At 33.6% G+C, this 20,456-nt stretch overlaps 1 protein-coding gene across 2 annotated transcripts; it reads right to left on the minus strand.

The window, feature by feature from the left end:
* Window positions 1-1,870: 1,870 nt before the first annotated feature.
* Window positions 1,871-9,685, minus strand: LOC18613740 (long chain acyl-CoA synthetase 1). Of its 2 annotated transcripts, none has more exons than XM_007051128.3 (20): window positions 9,268-9,685; window positions 8,546-8,752; window positions 8,050-8,113; window positions 7,879-7,968; window positions 7,689-7,745; window positions 7,374-7,422; window positions 6,679-6,755; window positions 6,536-6,575; window positions 6,367-6,461; window positions 5,775-5,942; window positions 5,472-5,582; window positions 4,869-4,956; window positions 4,723-4,789; window positions 4,542-4,617; window positions 4,078-4,195; window positions 3,420-3,665; window positions 3,191-3,330; window positions 2,924-3,106; window positions 2,220-2,339; window positions 1,871-2,128 (listed from the first exon to the last, which is right to left on the minus strand). In XM_007051128.3, exons 2-20 carry the CDS (start codon window positions 8,698-8,700, stop codon window positions 2,084-2,086), a joined length of 1,989 nt encoding a protein of 662 aa, XP_007051190.3. In that variant the 5' UTR covers window positions 8,701-8,752; window positions 9,268-9,685; the 3' UTR covers window positions 1,871-2,083. The 2 variants fall into 2 exon arrangements, with proteins under 2 accessions (XP_007051190.3, XP_007051189.3); XM_007051127.3 differs by having other exon boundaries at window positions 9,221-9,685.
* Window positions 9,686-20,456: the final 10,771 nt, after the last annotated feature.

The raw sequence follows: 20,456 nt of genomic DNA on the forward strand, positions 1-20,456 counted from the left end.
ACTGTTCATCATTCTGTCAAATTCCTCCAATGCTCTTCTTCCGAGCCCTTGTCTTACATAACCTCCTATCAAAGAATTCCATGAAATTGAATTCTTCTTCCACATTCCCACCTGAAGGACAAAATTGCTGAGAAGGTGCAATTATATGTTGGTAATAGAACATATGATGTGTTTTTTGTTCATGAAATATTTCCTGAAGTTTCGATTGAATTCCCCTCGGCTTCTAGTTCACTGGAATGGGAAAACAAGTCAAATGGAAGTAACGAGTCCATTGCAAAGGGAGGTGGGATTGTATTGATCACTGTGGTGAACGGTAAAGAGTTACAGGAGCTCATCGACGTAGAAGATGACCAGGCTAAGACCAGGAAGGAAGGAGAAACAGGTGCTGCTGGGTTGGGGTAAGAAGTCAGTGGACTGGGCCTGCCTTAGGAGGATCTCGGGATTGAGCTGTTGATACAGACCAAAGTGTTATGTTAATAGGAGCCCAAGAAGCCTAACAGGCTCAGGGGCCCATTCCAATTTAAATAGGTTTGAAGGGGAAGTGAAAGGGTCCTGATAATGGTGGGCCTCATTGTGAAAAGAGCGCAAAAATAATGGGAAGCCCGTTCTGTCATGGGCACCCAAGTAATGGAAAGGCCACTTGACGCTTTACCGTCCCAAGTTAAGAAAGGGATGATTGTAGTTTGTGGTGCTATGGTGGCGGAAGTGTCGGATTCAAAAGGTGAAGAAGGCAGAATATCATTGAAGAGTGACAAGGTGTTGAGTGTGGTGGATTTATTTGAGCCCACCATCAAATTTAAATCCAAAAAATTAGTGAAAAAGGTGGTAATGGATTTTGTTCTATGATGGTTTGGAAACAGGTTGATGGTTACTGTCAGGTGAAAATTGGGGTTAAGAGTTATGTTGTTTTTGGTGTTTAATGCCCTTTGTTCCATGGTGGTTTCTGTTGAGTGAAATTTGAGGTTGACTTCTATGTTGTTTCTAGTGTTATGCATGGTGGTAATTGTTTGATGGCTCCTGTTCTATGGTGGTTTTGTGGCCGATTGATGATGTCTTCTAGATGAAATCCGGTGATGGTTTCTATGTTGTTTCTAATGCCGTTGTGTATTGGATGGGGTTGTTTGCTTTCTATTGGTTTTAGGATGGTCTCATGGAGTTCGGTGAAGATGAGTAAGTAATGGCAAGAAGGTTGCAATTGGCAAAGGAGAGCATAAAGGCCCCGGGTGGATTTTGTTCACAATGTAGATGAAATTTGGTGTTTCAGGTGCTTGAAGGGAATTGGGATTTCGGTGTTGAGGTGTTACAACTTTTCTTTCTTGCGTAATGTCTGTGTTAGTGAGGACTCTTCGGGTTTTTGGTGCTGGTAGGCGGTACAGCTCTTGTTTAAGGAGTGTTTTGTTTCAATGTCCACACCTGTTCTTATGGTAGCGGATCAAGTGTTTGCTGGATAAGTTTTGGTTTGTTTGAAGAGGATTCTTCGTTATGTGGTGGTGAGGCTGCTGTCAAAAAAGATTCTGTGCAGAGAAGGGCTGGATTATGTGCGGCGCTGTCTGTTTTAAAAAGTAGATGCGGATTTTAGAATTTTGGCTCTGTGCAGATCGTTCTATATGCATCGTAGGCCATGTTTGCTGTTGATTTGTTTTGGGATGTTATTATTTCCAAGGAAATAAAATATGAATCTTATTCTTTTTAGGTCATTAGAGAGGGATTTGGATTTGGTGACCTAACTGTATATAGATACATCAAATATTAATCATTTATTTTCATGTGGTTGTACGTAGATGACAATTTTTTTTAATTTGTTGCATGGTGCTCTAGTCATGTCTGCACTATGTCATGAACATTCTTGGTTTCCAGTGTTCAAGTGCTCTTACGAACCTCTATGATCATATATATAATAAATAAATTCATTGACAGAGAATAAAAGCAAAGTACGGGCATTCATCAACACAAGCTTGTAAAACCATTTTTTTGTCCCAACTATTTCTACACTTTGATTTGCAAAAGTTACATCTATTTTGCAGTAACGATGATGGTGGGGGGTTATTCCCATAGCATAGACACATAAACTTCAGCTTCAGCTTCACTTCTTTGCAGTCAACTTTTGATAGAGTGCATCAATTTCAGCCTGTTCAATATAATGTAAAATAACTTTTTAGTCTCTCGTACCTTTCCTAGAAAGAAGCATATGAAAAAAATGTCAAAGTTATGCAAATTACCTGATAATATTTAAGCAGATTGTTTCTTTTTTTCTTCAATGTTGCAGTCACTAGATCTCTTTCCATGTCAAATGGGTAGGGTTCCAAAATGACTCCTTTGATAAATTCAAAACCTCTCATCTGGTTTTCAGAACATACAGAAGTGAATAAACGAAAAATTAAATGAATAAGAGGAAGAAAGGGGCAGCTTGGTCTTGGTGTAACAGTGATTATTAAGGATGTTAAGAGGGGCTTAACAATCATGAAATAAAATACAAAAACTGATGAGGTTTACCTTGCATATGCTGAAAGCATAAATAGCACTTCATAAAGTGGTTAAGAATAAAAGAAAGTTCTATTCAAGTAACAGTTGTGCACAAGAACAATGAACCCCAATTTTCATAATGTGGGTAGTTATAAGCTGTTGTCCTGAATGCATTCTTATGTGAAAGTTTTGCTTTCTCTACATACATACATGCATGTGTTTTGGCATGCAAGAATTTGGAGGAAAACATACTTGGATATCTTATAATAACAACTATTGCAGCAGCAGACCGGTAGATTATTTCTAAGTTTTGCATAAGGCCACTGATCTATGCCTTTCAGTTAAGACCCCAATATTTCAATTTCAATAGAACACACAAGTTAAAGGAAAAAGAAATAGCAAAACGTACCCAAAAATTTCAATTCTTCAGTAATGAGTTGGCTTGAATTTAAGATATTACCTTGTTTTTCTCAGCTATGGATTTTAGCTCCGAGAGGATATAACTCTGTAGCTGATTGACAGAACAGAGCTCAGAGAGTGAACCTGTGTGACCATTTAAGTTTGCCCACTTCTTAGCATTATCCTCATGTAGCACAACTACAGCAACTAGCATTGACTTGAAGCTATTTCCATAGACCCATACCTAAAGAAACAGTACCAAACATAATTTCAATCACATTATTGTTTCGTACAATAAATTAAGAAACTAATCAGAAGAGATTCTCACGTCATCAACAATTGGAGTGGTTCCATAAACATTTTCCAAATACTCTAGAGCCACGTACTCTCCCTGGGAGAGCTTAATAAGATTTTTCTTCCTATCAATAATCTTAACAACTCCATTAGGAAGCACTTGCCCTATGTCTCCTGAGAATATCAAAGAACGATGAAATTAGAATGCAAGATTAGTTACTAACAGTCAGTTTGTTAGTTTGACAGGAAACTGAACCACCAACCTGTATGAAACCATCCATCCTTTATAGATTCTCTTGTCAGTTCAGGATTTTTATAATATTCAGAAAAAATAGTCTTCCCTCTCACACATATCTCGCCACAAGGAGGATTTCCTAGTGGATTGTAGCCCATCTCTGAAACCTCCTCCAGGCGCAACTCAGTGTACACAGCTGGGGACCCAACAGTACCAACCATGCACATCTCATCCGGATAGCCAACAGCGCAAGCTCCACAAGTTTCTGTCAATCCTAAATGAACCACAATGCAATTTGTTCAATGGAAATTTTAAAATTTGATCAGCTTTCTGCCTAGAGAAACCATCAAAACACCCAAGGCAACATATACACCAAACTTTAACATGCGATGCCTGTAGGAATAGGGAACTTTAAATATAAATAAATAAGAGAAAAATGAAAATATCCATGATGTTTTAGCATGAAAGTATAATAGGATATAGCTAAATTGTCGTTTTGAAGGTGAATTAAGAGATAGACTCAATATAATAATTTATTTTCTTCCCAAAGTGCTACGAAGTGCAGCAGAAGTTTACACTTTCTAACAATCAAGACAGACCCCTTTCTTTCCTCTTTCTTTCACTGTCTTAACAGAACCTAGATGGCATGTACCAAATTTTATATGCTGCTATAGACAGGAATTTACCATAGCCTTGGACAACAAATGCACAACAAGTGACCCGCAGGAATTCCTCTACTTCAGAGCTCAATGGTGCACCTCCAGATATTAACAATCGAAGCCGACCACCTAACTTAGCTTTCACCTAGAAAAATGGAGAAAAAGATGATAACACATTAGGTAGTTGAGTGATTATTTTCTCTGAAGCTTTAAAAACACACTTTTCAAGGGAATGGCAAAGTCGGTGCATCAGGGAGAATTGGTCTTGTTTTAAATTAGTGTCCAGAATTATAAAGCCAAAGACAAGGTAGCACTGAAATTTTACAGCCATTATCAACAATGCAAAACAGACGAACGTGCATTGGTGTAATTTAGACCCATCAATCAAGGTTCCACAATGTTGAACATAGAAGCATGGCAATCATCAAGCTTCCAAATATGGCCAAAATTTCATATAAAAGAGTAAGCTTTTAAAGCAGATCAGACACTACCTTCCTGAAGGCCAGTAAATCTGCTAAAGGTGATGCCTGTTTATGCTTATATCCACGATTCATCCAAGAAAGTTTGCTGTAACCAAAACAAGAATGCATCAGCATCATGGTCATTTTATATGCACTTTTACTACAAGAGTAGAAGGGACTAAGTTACTCTTTGCAGGGAAGACTGCCTTACTATTTGTAGAGAAAGTCAAAAATTCGCCTCCGCAATGGACTCAATTCTTCTAGTGCCTTTTTAATACCTAAAAACAGATAAGCTTTGATGGGTGAATCATTGCCACTTCAAATCAATCAGCATATAAAAGTTTTCCAATGGCTTGCCTTCATGAATCATATCAAAAACTCGGGGTACACCAGCTAAAAATGTTGGTTTCAACTCCATTATATCATCCCGCAGTTCCTTCAAGTTCTACAAGAACAAACTTATTTATGTTATGACCAATTTTTAATTGCACTGATTTTACAAAAGTATGAGTATTTATGACTAATGAAGCACATATAATTTGGTCAGGAAAATCATATGTAAGCATTTGGTTTGTGGACAGAGAGAATCACAATATCCATTTTCTTTTTCCTCCTTTCTATGGTCCTATGCTTCTCTCTCCATAATTCCACCATCACCATACCTCTGGCATAGTAAGCACCATTCAAGCTGTTAACATCCTGCTGTGACTGTTACTTCACTAATGCTTATTGATTACAAGTTCATAATGTCCTTAACAAACCCAGACTCTCTCCCCTCGGGGTGCCCCCCCTCCACCCCTCTCTTGTTTTAAATTTCCTCAACCAAAAATGAGAATACTAAGTTTTTCATTGTCAATGATAACTTCAAATGATTTTCTCCTCCCTTGTCTATTCTTCACATGTAAGTACAGACCCAAAGAGTTGCTGATATGTTTAAGAAATAGAGTTCCAGCAGCAGACCCCATGATAGTAGCCGACAGATGCTCCTCTATGGAAAAAGTATTCCTCAATCACGCGGTCAAGGATATGAGCAAGGGGCAGGAAGGACAAATATACATCATTCACTGTCATCTGCTTAAGAAAAGGATATATCAGGGAGGTGAACCAACATTATTCTTATACAAAAGGCACATGTAAGATCACCATGCAGTTTTAACACGAAGTTAACATTAGTGAGAAAGAATACCCTTATACTACTTGAACAACAGAAGAAAATTATATCTTCTAGAGATAGTCTATATGAAGTTCAAGCATGAAGTATACCTTGTCTTCAAATTGATCCAGGAAAAGATCAACCCCATATACAAATGTTGCAATTGTTTCATGTGTTAACACAACACCTTTAGGATCTCCACTGGTGCCACTTGTATACATAATTGTGCAAATGTTAAATGGTTGAGGTGGCGAAGTCTCCTGCGGATTTTCCTTTCCCTGATGAAAGGATAGGCCCCAAAATAAAATATAGAAAAGAATAGAAAACCTAATTGCGCCAAAAAGTCTCTCTCAACATCTAAAAAGGTGAAAATGAATATCAACAGATTTTAGTATGGTAGATTTTGATGCAAAATCAATAAGTCAAATAGATGATTAGTTGGTAAAAGTTCTGCTGGAATTCACATTTAAAAAGACTAAAATGATCAGAAAACATGGTACCTCTAAATAGATTTTTCGATAATGCAATCTAAATTTTTAGCATATCTTGTTATACTAGCACAAGAAAGTTTTAGGATGGAATAAACAGTTGCAAAAACATTGCCACCGCAAAAATGAAAAAGAAAATGAATATTTTAGTCCATTGGAAGTTGAGTTAATCTCTCTCTGTCTCAGAATATTGAAATTAAGACTGAAACCTAACCATGCAGAGAAACTCGATCCATGAGAACGTCTTAATCCCCAATTGAGATGCCTTAGCATTGTCTTCCTCGGTCAATGAGGTAAAGGAAACGATTGCTGCCACCAGAATAAAACTCAGAACAGAGCCTTAGCAGTTTCAGCAAACTAAAGTTTATTTAGTCATTTTTCACCTTTCAGCCGTTGAGCAGATTTACAATTCGGATCCAAAAGCTGCAAAGGCATGGGTAAAATCAGAATGTTGATTTTGAAATTGGACGGTAATATGGAAAAGGACATTAGTTAAATCAAATAAAAGTCGCTTTGTTTATCTTACTTCTTTTACTTTTATGTCTTGTACAAATACAAAATCAACCTCTGCATGATCTATAATAAAATTTACAGCTCTGGGCCCTGCACACAAGTTACAAGAAAAGGAAGCTTATGAATACACTATGGTTGCTGACCAATTCAAGATCTGAATTATGTATGACTGATATCAGAAAAACATCTGGCAACATGCACAGAAATACACTAATTGATGCACTCAGCCAATTTGAAGATTGTCACCTAGTGTCCTTCAAGCATAATGCTAATTAGTTCAATTGTATCATCTAGACTAGAATGCAAAAGGAGTTGAATATTCTATACTATTCAAATGAACAGTAAGACCAACAAATAGCAGTGAAAGGTGGCATTCATCCTAACGGTCCAAAACATATGTACATCATCATGTATGGTGGAAACACCTTCTACAAAGATCAACTAAAAATCTCCTAGGTTAACTAATTTATTAACCAGAAAAGATCTCACTATAATGGGGTTTAGGAAGGGTGATTGAACAATAAGTTGAAACTGCTTTTGTGCTTGTTAGCCCCAAAGTTTCATTATTGCATTTGCAATAGACAATGGGGGCATTAAGAATCTCAAATGTTAAACAATCAAATTAAAAAAAGAAAAAAAAAGTTGCTTGAGCAGAGGGAGATCATAAAATTTACAGTGAAAGAAGGAAGTTTCTCAAGAGGCATTTACCCAGAGTATCATAGAGAGGCACACAAACCACACTGTGGGCACCACAAGCCTACAAACATGGGAAATAGGATAAAAGTTACAGGGCCTTTCTGATGAGTGCCCAAAGGGCACTTGCAAGCTCACTATTTTAAATAGATTTTATATTTGATACAATAGTTACACTGAATTCAGAAAGATTTTTGCATTTGATGCAAGAACATAAAAATAGTGAACTTAACAATAGCTGTCAGGACATGCCCATGAGAGGACTGAAAAAAAAAAGTTATTACTTAAAACTTCAGGTAAACACTTCATATAGAAAGTCTGAAAGCACACCTCCATTGCTAGAATCCACTGTGGGCAGTTTGCTCCATAAATCCCAACCCGACAGCCCTGCCACAAGAATGAGAGGAAGACAGTGGAAAGAAAAGATCAGAGAAAAAACTAATGTTGCTTTGCTCCCAAATTTTCATTGAAAGATCATGCAAATTACAAGGCCTCAAAATAAGGGCATATTTATCCTTACAGGTTCAGCACCAGATGCTCGCAATGCAGAACCAATGTGCAGAACTTCATCATAAACTTCCCCGTATGTCTTCCAGATATAAGCACCTGCCTAAAAACTAAACAAAGTTAAAAAGCAGCTTGTACAAATCTCATCCAAATACTGAAAACTGCTTTTAAACATAAATTCTACCTTTCCATCAACCATTTTTCGCCATCCAAGCATCCTGTTCCCACGGTGCTTCTGAACAGATGAACTGCACAGGAAGATCCTTATTGTTGTCAAAAAGGCAAAAAACAAACACTAAAAAAGAAACTACTAGTATGCTACGATATTTAGTTTGTGCAAGGATAATTTAGGCCAAAGTTACCACACAGTGAACTTGCAACTTTATTAGTCTAATTCACATACTAGATAAGGCCTTCCTTTAGGCTTTTTCCCCCTGTTTGTTCTTCTTTAATTTTATTTTTAACATCATCCAGTATTATTTGATTGCCCCGAGATGTTAATATAAGATCAACATAGCTTTCACTTCAAACCCTAAGATCTACCATACGGCAAACTTAGTGGAAAACAAAAGCTTATTCCCGTTTTCCAATTGTATGCCAAAGAACAAGCAGCTGATATCCATATGAAAGAGGTTGTGAAAAGTAATAACTACAAATGAATGCCCAACGTACACAATTACCTGAAAAGACTCCAAGTAGTAGACATATCGGGATCAGGTGGAGGATACCCATTCTTGGCAAGTAAGTTACGATATATGGGACCAACTGATGGCTTCCCATCTTGTCCCTCTCTTCCATCCGCCACCTTAGCTGAAAAAACCTTCATTTCTTCCATCAACAGAATTTGTGCAGGGAAAACTCGTCGCACATAAGAGACTTCCACAAGTCTAAACAAAACCAAGTGTAATTCAACATACGGCAAAAACTATCTAGCAACTAACAGGTCAGTGAAAAGGAAAACAAGGAATCAAGTCTTCCATCCCAATTAAGTCATTAAATAGCATTAACTGAAACAGTGAGGTCGATGGCAATGTATAGAAGAAAAAATTAAGAGTCATGAATGGTGCTAACTAATACATATGGACAAAAAGGCAATAAAAATCAAACAAGCATGATTTTCAAAGTTCACTTCTAATCAAATCAAACACTAAAAAGAAGTAGAAACGAAACAAGTTCAACTTCTGATAACTTTCACCTGCTGACAGAAATCTAAGCATGAAATCTTTTATGTCCAAAGCAAGTGAACACTTAAGGACATATATATGAATGTTAAAATAAAACAAATACCAACAGCCCACCAAATATACATGACCCGAAAGTAAAACAACCATTAGAAAACCGTTGGCGCAACTTACCAAAAAAGGGAAAAGAAAAAAAAAGAAACCCAGAAACTGATGCTTACAAGAAAGCAAAGAAACCCCAGAGTTTTCAAGAAAGCCAAGCAGGAAAGGGTGCTCCTTTCAAAGTATAGTCATGAAACCCCTCGAGAAATCACGTGAATATAAGGGAGGACTGGAAAGAGGGAAGCCGAGTCTCAGGTCCGTTGTCAACGAGTTTGTTGCAACGGGTGGACAGTGTGTTAGCACTCCCATTTATTGCAAACATTTATTGCACCATTTGCTTCAATTTTCTAATTCTTTCACGGAATTTCAATTTTTTTTTTTGGTTATTTTTCCTCTCCCAGAACTGGAATAGGTTGTGTAGTTTAAAATTAGTATTGCGTAGCAATTTCAGTAAGATAGGCTACGCTGTGCAAGGAAACGGAGGGGAAAGTGCTAAACTTCGGAATTTGTAACTTCCACAATGATGGATGGGTTCTCCTGCATTTTGGATTTTCCCAGAGCTTTTATATTTATACAAATATCTTTATTTTTCTTAGCAAAATATAAATAAATATAGAAATATCGTTCCAATATGTATTTATAAGCTTTTTTTATTTATAGTAATATCTTACTTAAAAAAACGTTAAAGCTTATTACTATATAAACTCCTTCTTATCAATATACTAGTTGTAGGTAATAAATGAAAGGTGGTTAAATTGTCTCACAAACAATTACAAGTAGTATTGCTTTTAAAGAAACAAATGATCACAGTTGGGTGTTAGTAGTTTTACGATAATAAGTGACTACTTTTTTTTTTTTTTGAAAACCAGTAACCATGCCATTACCAGGAGGGAAAGTGATTCCCCTTGTATCTTACATCAGAAAATCATCGGGCAGGGGTCAAAAGGATATTGGTTCATATGCTCCCATTGTGAGTATATTTGCCCAATATCTTTAGACATACCATAAAGCCTTCAAAATCAGGCCAAGATCCTGACCACATGAACAAAAATCTAACCATACAAAGAAGAAAGCAAAAAACAAAGAGGAAACTATGAAAAATAGTCTTTTTTGATAAAGATATTTTAAAAATAACCATAAAAAAAATTTAATTATTTTTATCCATGATTTGATAAAAATATCCTTGAATTATTTCAAATAAATTAAACCATTCATCACAATTTCTCTCCATTTGTGTTTCTTATTTCTCTCTCTCACCATCCCAATCTCTCAAATTTTATCGATTTCTCTCTTCAGCATTTGTTTGCTATGCTTTCGATTTCTCTCTCCTGCATTTTCAAAATTTTCTTTCTTACGCTTTCAAGACACCAAGCAATGGTTTTGATGTGTTTTGGCGGGTGGTTATTTGGAAAATTTGATTTTTAGGTATTTTGCGTAAAACAAAAACGGTAGAAATGATCACAGATGTTTGAAATAGCTTTTAATTGAATCAATTCGGGACCTAGGTACCGATAAACTCAAAAAATTAAAATTTATAAACCTAGGTTTTCAAAGAAATTTTTTTAAAAAATTTTAGTTGAAATAGGTGTTTTAGATAAGAAAATTTATGTTTTGATTTAAGAAAATACATTAGAAACACTTTAATCGGTGCCAAATTGTCAAAAAAAAAAAAATGAAGAGAGTTGAGAGGATTTAAAGTTTTGGTTCATAAGTAACAATAACATTTTAAATATTAAAGTGTAATAACATGTTTTTGAATATGACATGTAATAATAATATTTTTTCAACATGACATGTAACAACAATATTTTTTTTTCAACATGACGTGTAACAACCTTTTTTTAACGATGGCGTGTAATATGTTTTTGTACATGGCGTGTAACAACCTAACTATGACGTGTCACATATTTTTGTTTATGACGTGTCACATGTTTCTGTAAATGGTGTGTAACAACATAACCATGGTGTGTCACATGTTTTTATACATGGTGTATAACAACCTAATCATGGCGTGTAACAACCTAATCATGACGTGTAAAATATTTTTATACATGGCGTGTAACATCATAACGTGTAATTTCATTAAGGGTAATTTTGTCCAACTTGGTTAAAAATAGTTAAAATTATAAAGATGGTTATTTTTAAAAATATCTTATCTTTAAAAGTTATTTTTAAAAATGCCCCAAAAACAAATCCCTATACCAACATAAACCAATACAGGTCCTACATTTAATGGGTGCCTATTAAAAATCCTTTTTCCCGTTGCCCCTCTTTTTAGTTCGTACTTTCTTATTTGGGGAAGAGTTATCACATTCATAAGAAAACAAAGGAATTGTGTATGCACTTTCTTTGGATCAAAACTTCTTGGTGCAATTAGAGATCACTTGTGATATTTTAGGCTCACAACTGAGCTTTCCTTTTTCTCTTTTGTTTTTGTTTCTTTTTCTTAATGGACAAGGACAATTCATTGTGTGAGCAGATGAGGTCTTATGGATAAATTTGGTGCCCTTATAGTTGTAATAATAATTAAATAGGCTGGCAGATCAAACGTGCATGGAGTCACCATTGGGCAGTTGAATATGCATTCATGGTGTTTCAAGCCACTCCACCTAACTGTTAGGTTGCGTTTGGTATAAAGGATGTAAAGGCACATTTTCTATAATGTACCCAATTAAATTACATTACAGTATTTGTTTTGTAATAGACCACTGCAATGTAAGATTGCAATGTAATCACATTGCAGTCAATGGATGTAATGTGATTGCAGTCCAAAATCAATGCAATTACATTTCATTGCACTTTGCAATGTTTTTAAGGACATTTTTACCCATCATTTTTTAAAAAAATTACTCAAAAACCTGAAGCAAAATCGTCGTTTTTGGGGTTTCTGCTACTTTTTCTCCATTTTGCTAAAGTCGCCCATCCTTCTTCTAGCTCTGTTTCTTCATCATCTAAAATAGTGGGTTAAAATCTCCCATTCTTCTTTTTCTTTCTCCTTTTTTTTTATCTTCTTCTTGTATTCTTTAATTTGACCTTTTTGTATTAATTTGGGTTTTCTTCTTATTTGTATTTTAGGGTTTATCGCTGAAATAATTTGACCCTTGATCAGCAAGAGAGGTTGGATTTCTGGGCTAATTTTCAACAAAAGGCACAGGTAATTGTGATGAAATAAAATGATGCGTGTTTGGTTCCAATTTTTGGTGTTGCAATTTTTGGTTTTTATTCCCTCAACAAAATATGGGTAATCAAATAGTTTTCAAGTTCTATCCAATTAGAACTTCTATTCAATTAGAAATGCTGAAAGCAGCAGAACTCGTACGTAACATTGCCAAATCCATGGATCCTGACTTTGAGCAAAACTTGTACCTAGCATTAACGTGTAACAAAATGTTTTTGAATATATTGTGTAACAACAATTTTTTTTTTCAACATGACGTGTAACAACCTTTTTTAAGTATGACGTATAACATGTTTTTATATATGGCGTGTAACAACGATATTTTTTTTCAACATGACATGTAACAACGAAATTTTTTTTCAATATGGAGTGTAACAACCTAACTATAACTTGTTACATGTTTTTGTACATGGCGTGTCACATGTTTCTTTACATGGTGTGTCACATGTTCCTTTACATGGCGTGTCACATGTTTATGTATATGGCGTGTCACATGTTTCTGTACATGGCGTGTCATATGTTCCTTTACATAGCGTGTCACATATTTTTGTACATGATGTGTCACATATTTCTGTACATGGTGTGTCACATGTTTCTGTACATAGTGAAAACATCTTATCTTTAAAAATGCCATGTTGGTTTATATAGGAATCTCTTCCTTTACTCAACTTCAAAAGGTTGTAACTTTGTGCTCGATTGTCCGATAGGGTGATTTTCTTTTGAATCTATGTAACTTTTAGAGATCTACGAGTTGACAAACAGTCGAAGGCAGTTTGCTGCCGTTTTGACCCCAAAAAACCTCATTTTAACCCTGAATTTGAATTTTTACTCTTTTTTTACCTATTTTTTAAGATTTGACCTCTTATTTTTTTTATTTTGTTTAAGGTAAAATTGGTCTTGACAGTAGAAAACCATTGCAATTTTTTTTAGATTTTAGGGTGCAAGAAAATAGTGCAAAAAGTTAACTTAAAAATAATGAAAATGTATTTATATAATGTTTTATATAAATTGAATAAATTGAATATTTGTAAGGTGAACATGAAAAGTTAACTTTGCACTTACTATATGCTGTTTTTATATAATGTTTATATTTCATTATTTTAATTATTTTTTTATATTGTTAGTTCACACAATGGAAGGGTTTTCTCAAGAGCAAACTGCAACGATCGTGTCAGCTATTTGTATTAGCCATTGAGCTGTTCAACATGATACTTTTAGCTAATACTTTGGTTCAAGGATGTTATCATATTTTAATGTATACTAGAAAACGTAAAAGATCCAAAACTAATACTTATAGGAGACATATTATTAGGCAATTGAATTTTAGGAGAATGGTATTTGATTCTGATTTAACATGCACTGAAAATATTAGAATGGATAGAGCTGCATTTTATAAATTATGTAATATGCTTCAATGCATTGGTAGGCTTACACCAACAAAAAACATGAATGTTGAGGAAATGGTGGCTATCTTTTTGTACATCATTTCTCATAATGCAAAGAATAGGATCATAAAAAAAGAATTTGTTAGAAGTGGTGAGACAGTGAGTAGGCATTTTGGTTTAGTTTTGAATTCTGTTTTAAGATTGCAATCAATACTGCTAAAAAAGCCAGAGCCTGTATCCGAGAATTCAACTGACTTCATATGGAAATGGTTTAAAGTAAACTAAAATTTCTTAAACATTTATAGCTTGAGTATAAGAATCTATTAAAAATACAACTAAAGGATAATTTTTGTCATTATTCTATTGGAAACAATAGAATTGTTTAGGTGCTTTAGATGGAACTTACATTAAAGTCAATGCTCTGTAAATTGATAAGCTTAGATACAGAACAAAGAAGAATGAAATTGCTACAAATGTGTTAGGGGTATGTTCACAGGATATGCAATTCATATATATCTTACCTGGATGGGAGGGTTCTGCTTCAGACTCTAGGGTTCTTCGAGATGCAATATCTAGAAGAAATGGATTGAAAGTCCCAAAAGGTATGAGGAAAATATACATTCAATTGTTAAATATTTTAGAGTGATGGGCTAAAAATAATTTTTTTATCATAGGTTTTTTCTACTTATGTGATGCTGGGTATACAAATGGAGAGGAGTTTTTAACTCTATATAGAGGTCAGCATTATCATTTGAATGAATGGAGACAAAATCGCACTCCTCGTTCAAAAGAAAAACTGTTTAATTACAAACACTCTGGTGCTAGGAATGTTATTGAGAGATGTTTTGGATTCCTTAAGATGAGATGAGCAATACTTAGAGAGAAGTCTTGGTACCCAGTGAAAACAAAATGTAGAATTATCTCTACTTGTGCATTGTTACACAATCACATTAGGAGAGAAATGACACATGATCCACTTGAGGATGAAATGGATGAAGAGTATGTGGAATCAAAAGCGATGGAAAATGCAGATACGATCCAATACATTGAGACATCAAATGCATGGACTACTTGGAGAAATAACTTGGCACAAGAAATGTGGAATGATTAGATAACTTCTAGAAATGAAATTTAATTTTTTATTTGGTTCAACAAATGTTGTATGCTTTATTTTTAATAACTCAAATTTGTGTTGATTGAGACATATTTGTATTTGTTCTTAATTAGATAAGTTATGTTTCTTCTTTAATTTTTAATTAACTATTATATACTATATATTTGTTATTATGCTGTTTCTATATTATGTTTTATACTTGTAGATGGAAGTTGCATCATCTCAATGATTAGGGAAGACAAGCAAAAGATCCACCCATCAGTGGATACCTACTGAAAATGGAGTCTTAATTGACTGCTGCATTGATGTTGTGAATGAAGGAAGTTGGGGTAGAGATAATGGAACATTCAAGCCCAGTTACTTGTAACAACTTAAGCAATGGATGAAAGAAAGGATCCCAATTTGCAACATAAGGGCTATCCCCTATATTACTCTAGAATGAGGTTGTTGAAGACATAATATAGGGAAATTGCTGAGATGATATCGCATTCCGCTTCTGGATTCGGTTGGGATGATGTTAAGAAATGTGTTACTTGTGATGATGATGTTTGGATTGGTTGGGTTAAGGTAATGATTTTAATTTATTTTACAACATTGTTATATTCTAAAGTTAGGCATATATTTGGTTTTGCATAGTTTTTTGATGCCTTGTATTTGGTTATATATATAGAGTCACCCAGTTGCTGCAAGACTTAGAAACAAGCCTTTCCCTCACTTTGATCAATTAGCCTTTATATTTGGGAAGGATAGAGCAACTGGGGAAGGAGCAGAGTCACCAGCTGATGTAGTGGAGAACATAGAAACTGAGGAAGTTGCATTTGCAGCAACAAGGGTAGCTTTAAAAGCTTTCAGTGCATTGAATGTTGATGAAGATGACAATGGTGATGATGATGTTTCTCCTGCTCAAGCTACCAATAGTGAGGGATCCACTGCTATTAGAAGGACTATAAAGTAAGGTGACAGAGAGGTGAGTCGCAAAAAAACTAAGACAAAAAGTAACGATGACAACATTGTTCATGCATTCAAATCTAGTGTGGATAAAATTGGAGAAATCTGTCAAGGTGCAAGGGAAGGAATTGATAAATTAACAAGTTGTTTTCAATTCATGGTTGAAGATGCGAGGTTGAAAAAGAGTGTAGCTGAGATAGTTCAGGGAGTTGAAGGTTTGACTCCCGAAGAAATTGTTAAGGTTAGACATATCATCTCTAGTGATATGTGGAAGATAAATTATCTATTTTCATTATCAGAAGAGTTGCAGAAAATTTATGTGAAGGCTTTGCTTAGTGGCTCTATCTAAATGATGGGTATTGTTATTGCAAAGAACTAGTTATCAATTTAGGGTGAACTTTAACAGTGTTATTAACTTTGAACTCTTTTGTATTTTAACAATGATGTGTCTATCCTTTAGGTGACTTCAACTTTGGTTTGTTAGAACTTTGTGACTTTTGGTTTAGAGCATCAATCAAGGAACTTCATTTATGATTTTCAATTATATGGTTTTGGTGATGTAATGCTTGATATTTTGTTTTAGCTTGATAGCAAGTTATTTTGAATTTATGATATTTTCAAAAGAAATTAATTGGAGATTGAGAATTATGGGTATTTTATTACCAATTTGCTATTGGTTACAAGAGAGGAAGCTATCACATTAATATATACATATAAAACGTATTAAGAAGTAAAAATAAAATATTATCTTCTAAAGAAAAAAATTAAAATAAAATATGCAATATAAGAAATTATATTAAAAATAAAAATAAAATATATACTTGTAATAAGAAATGAAAAAAAAATATTTAATTAAAAATATATTTAAAAATGACATTATATAAAAATTAACAATAAAAAAATACATGTTAAACTTGTATTTTAATATATAAGGGTAGTTTTGAAAATTAACATTACATACATTGTAAAGTACTTGTTAAACAAACACTGCAATGTTATCTTATCTATATTTTAATCATTACATTACTTATATACCAAACACTGCAATATTATCTTCTCTACAATCACATTGCTTGCAATCACATTACTTGCAATCACATTACTTGTAATCACATTACATTGTAAAGTACCAAACGCTACTTTAAGAGCAGCAATTTGTCATCTCAGTTGAGTTGATATTATAGGTATGGACACTGCCTTTTTCTTCCTTTTTTGTTTTTTGGGTTAAACATATTGACCTTTTAAATCATGACCATGAGTTCTTCGTTCATGATGTATATAACATTCTGCATTAGATGTATGGATAAGAAGGATTATGGGTGAAAGGAATTTGACTAAATTGAGTTTTAAGGTAAGCAATCTACTTTAATGATAAAAAATTAGTTTAATCAATTTGTTACAAATTATAGTATTCAGCAATAATTTTTAAAAGTTTCCTTAATACCTTTAAAATTTAAATTCAAATTTCAATTCAACTCGATCTGTCTATATAAATTATATTTATTATTAAAATATTTAAACATAATTTATATTAATATTTTAATAGTTTAAAATATATTTAAAGTTAAAATTTAATAAAAAATAATTATTTATTAATTTAACCGTATATTTGGATTGGACCTAAAATCATACTAAAATCTAGTTTGAAACCTTAAGTAGGTAGCTCGGCTTGTAGATAGCTATCAATTTCACAAATTTAATTTGTCACCCAATGCATTAATACACATTAGTTAGTTTTTTAAAATTATTACATAAAATAATATCATTATTCAATATATTTGAAATCATCATATCACTGTTAATTGTTTTATTTAATTCATAAAATATAATTATAAATTACACCTCTATCTTAAGGCATTCATTAACGAAAACTTAAATTTCATATAGTAAGTACTAGAAAGAAACATAACAAACTGGGTTCAACAACTTCACCTAAAATTTACTATTATTAATGTATTATTTTATTGCAAAGAGAACATGAATTTTGTTAGAAGTTATTCCATCAGGTATGGAATAACAAATACCATGAGAGATTGGATTTAGTTAAACTTTATTTTTCAGTGATTTTGGAGAATATCTATTGTAAAAAAAAATTATTCCTTAAATCATTTACTAATCAAATAATACATGAAAATAGAAGAAAAATAACTATTCCTCGTTCTAAACATGCAGTTAGAGGCTTAGATCGGTTTTGCTCCACCCCTTCTAATCTTTCCTATAAAAGAAAGACTTGTAACCACCACCTACACTGACTATAAAAGCCATAAATAAGTGGGGATACAAGATTGAGGTTGGAATGGTTTAAGCCATTAACAACTATATATAATACCTCGAAACCAATTTTAATGACGATTTAAGTTTATGACCATCCATGTGGTTGTGCGTTGAAGATACCGGTAGAGGGCCCAATTGCGGATCAACAACTATTATTGATGAACCTAGCTTGCTATTATCCTTTATTGAAACTTTTTTCCCTTAACAGGGGAAACATGCATAAAAGTTTTACCAGCTCCCAGAAGTAAATGCCGCTCTAAGTGAAGAAAAATGCAACTGTACTTGAGAGACGGTGGCCCCACGATATTCAATAGGCGGTGCAGCAGCCAAGCATTGTGACTGCATATTTTTCTACTGTTACCTGACTTACTACTTTGTTTCTTGTTGATCGAAACTCAAATGAAGAAGAAAAAGGAAAAAGAAAGCTTTTGGAAATGAAATTAATAAAAGATTAATCTTCATAGATAATAAATGAGACAATTTCTTTATGTGCAACTGCTATGTTTTAATTAATGTTATAATGTAGCTGGTAATTTCAGAATGAGATTACTTTTGCTAATTGTTCTTGTTTTATTGTACTATATATACGAAAACCAGGGCAACCCAATAACAGCTCAACTTTTTTGAGTTTTTTTTCTAAATGTGATTTATTTAATTTGCCTCTAACTCAACATGCCATCCAACATGTCACAGATAGTTTTTAGCTATTTAACTTAAAAGACTCCCTATGGCATCAAAGTTCAGCTCAAGTAAACCTGTACAATTGCCGGCTTTCAGCCACACAAAAATATATTCGTGGCTTATACTGGAGTGTGGCTTATGCTTGAGTGCAGTCTATACAACAAAAGCTCATCAAAATACCCTACATCAAAAACAAGGTATAAACCAGCAAGACTTGTCGATCCACAAAAACCAAAACCCTGCCATGCATAACAAAGCTAAGCGAACAGATAAACAACCCAACCTAGACAAAATATTTCAACACAGATCACATAACAGGAACTTCTTGCAAGCCAGCAAGCTATAAAAAACTGCCTAACTTTTCTGAGTTGGCCTTCTTATATTAGCATAGTTCGTTGTTTTACAAATCCACAAGCTGAAACTAGGCCAATCCTACCTGATCTAACCATTTGAATTGTTTTCTGCCTAACTTTTCTGAGTTGGCCTTCTTATATTAGCATAGTTCGTTGTTTTACAAATCCACAAGCTGAAACTAGGCTAATCCTACCTGATCTAACCATTTGAATTGTTTTCCCATCCTTTCCGTATAGATCTATGGGCATTGATTAGTCAAGAACTATGGGATGCAAAATTTTAACAATGAAGCCCTGTAATTTGATTAATAAAAATTAATATGATAAACTTTTTTTTCAAAATAAATTACAAAACACTCTTAAGTTTTAATCATATATAATTCTACACGGGTCTATTAATTTTTAAATGAACACTCCGTCTCAAACATGTAAATAATGTTAATACCTAAACGTGAAATGTCTAAAATACATTTATTCTTTTTTCACTTTTTTCTTTTCTCTTTGATCTACCAACAACGTTCTCTTACACCAATTTTGTAATTTGATTGACAAGAATTAATATGATAAATAAATTACATAACACTCTTAAGTTTTAATCATAATTTCACATAGGTTTATTAATTTTTAAAATGAACATTCTGTATCAAATGTGTAAATGACGTTAATGCCTAAACGTGAAATGTCAAAAATATATTTATTCTTTTTTCACTTTTTTCTTTTCTCTTTGATCTACTGATAACATTCTCTTACACCAATTCTATAATTTGATTGACAAGAATTAATATGATAAACCTGTATCCAAACATTTAACTCATTAGTTGGTATATGATTTCTCTGCTTAAAGAATAGAATTCGAATCTCTTTCTCTTAATTATAAAAATAAAAAAATTAATATGATAAACTTTTTTTAGGTAAATTACATAACACTTTTAAGTTTTAATAATAATTTTACACAAGCCCATTAATTTTTAAAATAAAAACTCTATTTTTAATATGTAAAGGACGTTAAAGTCTAAACGTAAAATATTTAAAATATCTAAAATATCTTTCTTCTTTTTTCACTTTTTTCTTTTCTCTTTGATCTACCGACAACTTTGCCTTACACTAGTCGATCACTTCACGGTCGGATCTAGCCATAGAATGCCAGATCCGACTAGATCTCCCCATGGGTGTCCCAAATCATGCCCCCCAGCACCGATTCGGTGCTCCCCAAATTGGGGGAGCACAAGATTGTGCTCCTCAGAGGAGCATTGAGATGCACGCCCCCTGGCAGAATTTGGGGCTCCTTGATCAGATTTGACCGTGAGGTGGTTGGTCGGCGAGATATAGTATAATTTTTTTTTGAAAAAGTATAGTTTGGTAATTTTAGAAATTA

Source organism: Theobroma cacao, chromosome 1 (assembly GCF_053813885.1).
Source record: "Theobroma cacao isolate CCN51 chromosome 1, ASM5381388v1, whole genome shotgun sequence".
In the NCBI taxonomy this organism is placed as follows: domain Eukaryota; kingdom Viridiplantae; phylum Streptophyta; class Magnoliopsida; order Malvales; family Malvaceae; genus Theobroma; species Theobroma cacao.

Coding starts and splice junctions, on each gene's coding strand:
- LOC18613740 (XM_007051128.3), bottom strand. CDS start 8,700: ATGGAAGAAATGAAGGTTTTTTCAGCTAAGGTGGCGGATGGAAGAGAG. Junction 5,943..6,366: donor GGATCGAGTTTCTCTGCATG/GTTAGGTTTCAG, acceptor TCCTTTCATCAG/GGAAAGGAAAATCCGCAGGA. Junction 4,957..5,471: donor CTGTCGGCTACTATCATGGG/GTCTGCTGCTGG, acceptor TTGTTCTTGTAG/AACTTGAAGGAACTGCGGGA.